The following is a 6,779-nucleotide window of genomic DNA, read 5'->3' as shown; positions in this document are numbered from 1 at the left end:
TGCCTAGTTTCCCAAAACTTATTAGCAAACATGAACTTAAACAAGTGAATTCGGCACTTAAGTACAACTAACATGTTAGAGCCATCTCTGACTTGATCTAATATGACGAATTGCGACTGCAATTGATTGCTGCTTGCGATTCCAAATTTAGGAAAAGGACGTGTTATAAATTTTTTAATACTATTAAAAAAAATAATTTGAAGCCAAGTTTATATCTTTATTTCACAACTTGACTAAAAATAAATTTCACTTGTCTGATTAGATAAGTCTATAACAGTGTTCTTCATAGTTTGTATATCATTATTTCACAGCTTGACTAATGAAGCCAAGTTTGAGGTTGGTTTGCTGAGCAATAATAACCACCATTTCCACGTGCCGTATCCGAGAAGAGACCACAGAGTACAGACACAATAGAGGCGTCTCTGACTCTCTGACCAACGAAGCTACCGTGGGTCCGTGACAAGGATAAAGACGATGTTATTTGATATTACTTTTTCTATACTTTTTTTATATTATTACTTTTATATAAGAAAATAATAAAAAATATTTTCCAAACAAATAAATATAAATAAAAAGCGTAAAAAAATTTATGATGTAAAAGCCATTTTGTGATGGATAAAGCCATCTTTACCAGTTTTTCTGTCGTCCTCAACAATCCAAACTCCAAATGGCATAATGATTATCCTCATCCTCAAATTTCATTTCTTATCTTACACGGTGCCCGTTGATATTCTAAAACGTATAAAATATTAATTATTCATACCAAAAAAAAAGTCTAAGTAACCAAGATAGCACTCCAAAATAATTTATTTAATTACTATTTATTCTTTTTTCTGTCTGCAAAATATTAAATTTCTTTTTATGTGTAGAACGAAACATTGAAAAGGGCAATGATAGTTGTTTGCTGAAGCGGGGAGGTTAAGGAAAATAACCTCTGATATCTGCGTCTCTGTTCTCTGCACAGTTTCCTGCTCTGCCTTCCTCTGTTTCTCTGTTCCATCTTTGAATTGAAAACGATATCAGCGGTGGCATTGAGCAACCCAACTTATCTTTTACTCTTCCTTTTTTTATTGAATTTATATCATCCTTCTAAGTTGCTCAGGTATTCACCTTGTGAGTTTCAGATATGCTCTGAAGCTATGTGGTTGCAGAGCACCCTTTCTGTTTCTAATACGTAATTTGGTGTCTTCTATTTTGGGTCTCTTCATAATATGGTTTTCTCTTGTTGCTTTGGCTTTTCCCTCGGGCTTCTTTGATTCCTATACTGCAGGAAGCTTTCCTTTCTTTTTCTTTATTTTTCCCCTAATTGATTTTCTAGGAAAAAAAAAAAAAACTTTTCAAGGTAGATATTCCAATCTTTCTTTTCCTATCCAGTCCAATTTTCTGTTTGATGGGTAGCTCTTAATTTATCATCTTTTCTGAGAAAAATCCATTTTTTATTCCTTAAGTTGAATATAATTTATCCTTCCTCATGAGATTTCTCACTTTCATGGTGGGTTTATAATATCTTTTATTAGTGTGTTTCCGGGTCTAAAAAAAAAATGAAGGAAAAGGTGGATTCTCCTATTACTGTCCTTGAGGACTATTTCAGGAGCTCAGATTCAGAAACAAGTTCATCAAAAGAGCCTACAGTGGATTCTGAGTCTCAAGACATTTCAAAACCTGCTTCTATATGGCATGCGTTTCTTCAATTGTTGAGGACCAAACCAAAGAACCCTGTACCCACATTGCATCCTCTCAGTTCCTTCAATCTCTCGAGAAGAATGAGCAGAAGCATGAGAGAAACTATACTCCCAAGTTGTCTCTCAGATGCAACTTCATCCCCCTGCTGGTCACCGTGGAAGATCTTTACTCATCATGATATACAAGTTGCAACCAATTATTTTAACCAAGGTATGCAACGTGCTTCAGAACTAGATTTCTCATTAAGGAACATTGAGTTTGCTTGGTTTGAGTTTTTCATTGGTTGGCACAGAAAATTTGATCGGAAAGGGTGGTTATGCTGAAGTTTACAAAGGGTGTTTGCCAAATCGTCAGCTAGTAGCAATTAAACGGTTAACAAGAGGAACAGCTGATGAAATCATAGGGGACTTCTTATCAGAACTTGGTGTAATGGCGCATGTAAACCATCCCAATACTGCTAAGTTGGTTGGTTATGGTGTGGACGGTGGAATGCATCTTGTTCTTGAATTGTCTGAAAAAGGAAGCCTAGCTTCTGTGCTTTATGGTTAGTGGTTTATGGCTTGAATGATTTTCCTGTTTTACTGAGTATTGAGCCAATTATTACCATTTTAATCAAAACTTTCATTCCTTTGTTCCCATGTCAGGTTCCAAGGAGAAACTACCTTGGTGTATTAGGCAAAAAATTGCATTAGGAACAGCAAAGGGTATATTATATCTTCATGAGGGTTGTCAAAGAAGAATTATCCATAGAGATATAAAAGCTGCAAATATCTTGCTCACGGAGAATTTCGAGCCTCAGGTATGCCTTGGATTCTCTTGTATATGTTTGATCCTGTAATTGATCCCACAAATTCCTATACCCCAAAAGACAAAACAATTTTTGGAAAGTTCCTTCATTTTATGTGATGGATGAAAACTCTTTCATTTCACATTATTAACTCCTCTAACTTACCTCAATTTAAAAAAGTCTATTTGTAAGTTTAATTACATAAGTAGACTTTAATTCTACATTTAATATTTTAGAAATTAATTGAAACATTACGATTTTTTTTTGCTCAGATATGTGATTTCGGGCTAGCAAAATGGCTGCCAGAGAATTGGACTCACCACACCGTTTCAAAATTCGAAGGAACTTTTGGGTTTGTGACCTTCAGAATTACTTTCTGTTATAAATTTTCGTGGATATCTATTAACTCAGGTTCCGTTTATGACTGCCACAGTTACCTTGCTCCTGAATACTTGCTTCATGGCATAGTAGACGAGAAAACGGACGTATTTGCCTTTGGTGTACTACTATTAGAATTAGTCAGTGGGCGGCGAGCACTTGACTATTCACAACAAAGCCTTGTTTTGTGGGTATAGTACCTTATTTACACACATTTTCAACCTTGAAAAATTGAAAGATTATCTCTCTATAGCCATTGACTTTTTCCTCCTAATAATTTTCCAGGCAAAACCATTGCTGAAAAAGAATGATATTATGGAGCTGATTGATCCTTCACTAGCAGATGACTATGACTCTAGGCAGATTAATCTTATGCTTTTGGCAGCTTCTTTATGCATACAACAATCCTCAATTCGTCGCCCCTCCATGAGACAGGCACGTTAATAACTAATAAGCAATGATGCGTGATTGTTTGTGACAATATAATGTCACATAGTATTATCCAAATATATATATATATATATATATATATATATATATATATATATATATATATAATGTCACATAGTACTAATGTTATATAATGTCCATTATTAAGCAAATGAGCTTATGATGCAGGTTCTTCAGCTTCTGAATGGCAACCTTACTTGCTTCAAGGGCATGAAGAAAACTAGAATGCCATTCTTTCGAAAAGTCTTCCAGGAAGAACTCCTTCATTCTGATTAGTTGAAAGGAACGGGAATCACATGATCATCAGCTGCCACACTATGGAGTTTGTGATCTCTCTGATTCCTTCTTTTCATTGAGTTTCTGCGGATAGAAATTGCCTCATCAAACAGAAATTTTTGCAGTTTGTGAAGAAGCACGCTATTTTCCTTTAACGTGTACATAATAGATTTTTCTTTTTATTAGTAATGGAGAGTCAAATACTTGGTTATTTATATGAAAGGAATATTGTATTACATGTGAGAGTTAACTCATATGGTACCTCTTTTCGTCTATAAGGTTTTAGGGTCTCCCTAATTTTATGATGTAAAAAACAAATACTTATGTTTCGCCCTTCCTCTCCTTTTACATAATACATATGCTTATTTATCGGTGAAAAAATATCCTAGTAAAAGTTTTCCGTTTCTGTACTAAAAATAAAAAATAAAAAAATTCTGTTTTAAGATTTGGATATCTTTCTTGGAAACTGATGATTGCAAAAAATTTCTTTAGGTTGCAGACAATTGCAAGTGCCTAATCTTCGATAATACGTTTACCAGCCCTTGGAATGTGACAATCAAAACATCCTCAGCGCGTTATACAGCATTATATGTTAATGAATTGAGGCCACACAATTTTAATTTAATAGACATCGCATAAATTTTTTTCATTTATTTATTAATTGATAGGTGATTGACCAATCAAGAAGAAACTAAATACAGAAAATATTAAATAATGCTATCCAGATTCCAGACACGTATTTTTCTCATATCTCTATCATTTTTATTATCTAATTATAATTGCTTTTATTTTATTTTCGGCATTAGAAAGAAAAATCTAATAATTTTAATTAAATGATGCAGAAGTTTATATATATTATTTTGAACCAACCTCTAGGGCCAAATATCAACGTCCAATATCTGCACCTCTTCTTTCCCCATTGGTGGGGAATTCTTGATATGATTTAGGTTCTTTCGTGCTATATGGCGTTGTCGGAGTTTCTTTCTTCGATGGATTGACCCCTCTTGTGCATAATAGAAAAAGAAAAATATAAACCTGGTTTTTATACGAAATATTTTACAAAAAACATTCTAGGGCATCTTATTTCGTGAATAACACTTAAAAAATTGTGTTTTCCGATTTCAAAATAAAAAGGAGAAAAAGAAAACAAGGCTCCATAAGCCCATGATGTTGAACACTGAATCTCGAATAACTAGCCTTTTTTCCCCCATATACATCGAATAACTAGCTACTTACACAGTTACATACTAACGTTTCATTTTGGAATTTAATTTTTTTTATTATTAGCATTAAATTGGGAGGGAGAAATTGAAGAACGAAAATCCTTCCAAAGCCAATCTCATCTTTCGTTGTTCTATTATTTTAGTGGTTAGATCATTTTATAAGTCTTTGTATTTTGGTTGAGTTTTTAAACAACACTTTATGATTTAAAAAATTTAACAAAATATTTATAATTTTAAACTTTTTTAAATATATCTATATTTTTTAATGGTTATTAGCTTTTACTAAATTATACTTGAAAAAAGTTATACTTACAACTTATTTTCGTTTATAACTTCTTACAGTCATATCTTAACCGCTGATTTCCGCCAATCAACTGTTATCATTTATTGCTAATTAATAATTAATTAATAAATTTGATTTGCGAAAATCTTAACCGTTGATTGACGGAAATCAACGGTTAAGATATGGTTGTAAGAAGTTGTAAACGAAAATAGGTTGTAAGTATAACCTTCCCCATTATACTTAGGGAAAAGTATTTCTTCAGTTACCAGAGATAAAGTTATCTCCAGTGAACTCAAAACGACGTCGTTTTGGGATTATTAGATTAAAAAATTATAATGATAAAGACTAATATAATCCTGCAATATATTATAATTACAAAAACATTTTGATTTTCGCCCCAAAATAACATCATTTTGAACTCACCGAAGATAACTTATCTCCGTTGACCGAAAAATCTTTGCCCTTTATCTATTTGACAAATTTAAATAAGAGTAAATACTATTTTTGGTTCTCAGCAAATTTTACGATGTCCGCTTTAGTCCCTAGCAAATAAAAAGGCCCATCGTGGTCCCTAAGAAATTCAAAATGAATCCATTTTAGTCCTTTTAGGGACTAATACGTGTCTTTTTTGAATTTATGAAGAACCACGATTTCAACTAAATGGATCCATTTTACACTTTTTAGGGACCACGATGAGCCTTTTTATTTACTAGAGACTAAAACGGACGTCGTAAAATTTGCTGAGGACAAAAAAAAGTATTTACTCTTTAAATAAAGTACATGAACCTACTCAGTTAAGGTAACTGTCAAATCCTTTGGTTGGGCCCTGCCCCTTCCTCACGTAACAAAAAAAAAAGAAGTAGCTGTCAAATTCATATTTATAGTTTTCTTAAAATTTTAAATAGATTCTTATTTGACAAAAATCAAATTATCTTCGACGATTTTAAAATCACGTCGTTTTAAGATTTAGAATAAAAAATAATAATATTTTGAAAATTTTACTTTTTTATTATATTATGTATTTTATTAAAATAATCTTTATTTTTATTTTAAATCCTAAAATAATATCATTTTGGAGTTAGAAAAAAAGTTTAGTATTTGTCATTTAAAAGGATGGTCTTTTTAGATGAATGTAGTGTGTTTTTCAAAATTTTAAATTATAAATTTTTTTCTTCACTCTCTCTCATCCATAATTTATTCTTTTATCTCTCTTAAAAAATATAAAAAGATAATTTCATCTCTGAAGATGCAGTAAGATAAATGTTAATCATTTCTTATAATTTAATAAAAAGTTAAGGGAATGTTCACGGTTGTTACTAAATAAGGATTTTTAATTTTTTTAAGAAGTATAGAGGCCTTATTAGAAACTTTTTAAATTACAGAGACCCGTTTAAAAATTAGATGAAATTATAGAGTTGTAGAATATTTAATCTATTTTAATAACAAATGAAAAAAAAGCACGTCACATTTCAAACGAGCTCTTAATTATACAAAACCAAAAAAATATATCTTAAAATTTTCCTAAAATAAATAACTAGCGATTTTTTGTGTACTGTACAAGTATTTTAATTTTGAAAAAATTATTTTAAAAATATTTTGAAGGTAATATAAAAATTGATAAGTGATTATTTCAAGAGTGTACATGACAATAATTTGAGAAGAAAAAGTTCTAATACAAAAAATTAAAAATGATTAGCTA

The 6,779-nt window shown here is 31.3% G+C and overlaps 1 protein-coding gene across 1 annotated transcript; it reads left to right on the top strand.

Moving 5' to 3' along the window:
* The first annotated feature begins 883 nt into the window (after window positions 1–883).
* Window positions 884–3,944, top strand: LOC133314489 (receptor-like cytosolic serine/threonine-protein kinase RBK2). Its single transcript, XM_061515976.1, has 7 exons — window positions 884–1,893; window positions 1,976–2,227; window positions 2,328–2,482; window positions 2,743–2,822; window positions 2,904–3,039; window positions 3,134–3,283; window positions 3,467–3,944. The coding sequence occupies exons 1-7, from the start codon at window positions 1,542–1,544 to the stop codon at window positions 3,572–3,574; spliced, it is 1,233 nt and encodes a 410-aa protein (XP_061371960.1). The 5' UTR covers window positions 884–1,541; the 3' UTR covers window positions 3,575–3,944.
* The last annotated feature ends 2,835 nt before the right edge of the window (window positions 3,945–6,779 follow it).

This window comes from Gastrolobium bilobum, unplaced genomic scaffold (assembly GCF_033153095.1).
Source record: "Gastrolobium bilobum isolate Gb01-03AN ecotype WA unplaced genomic scaffold, APGP_CSIRO_Gbil_v1 utg11741, whole genome shotgun sequence".
Classification (NCBI taxonomy): Eukaryota; Viridiplantae; Streptophyta; class Magnoliopsida; order Fabales; family Fabaceae; genus Gastrolobium; species Gastrolobium bilobum.
Note: the sequence above shows the minus strand (reverse complement) of the source record. Positions and strands in the feature narration are given on the sequence as shown.

Excerpts from the sequence above, each read along its gene's own strand:
- LOC133314489 (XM_061515976.1), top strand. The coding sequence starts at position 1,542 with ATGAAGGAAAAGGTGGATTCTCCTATTACTGTCCTTGAGGACTATTTC. Across the intron at positions 2,483-2,742 it reads CGGAGAATTTCGAGCCTCAG|ATATGTGATTTCGGGCTAGC; the intron begins GTATGCCTTGGA and ends TTTTTTGCTCAG. Across the intron at positions 3,040-3,133 it reads AACAAAGCCTTGTTTTGTGG|GCAAAACCATTGCTGAAAAA; the intron begins GTATAGTACCTT and ends ATAATTTTCCAG.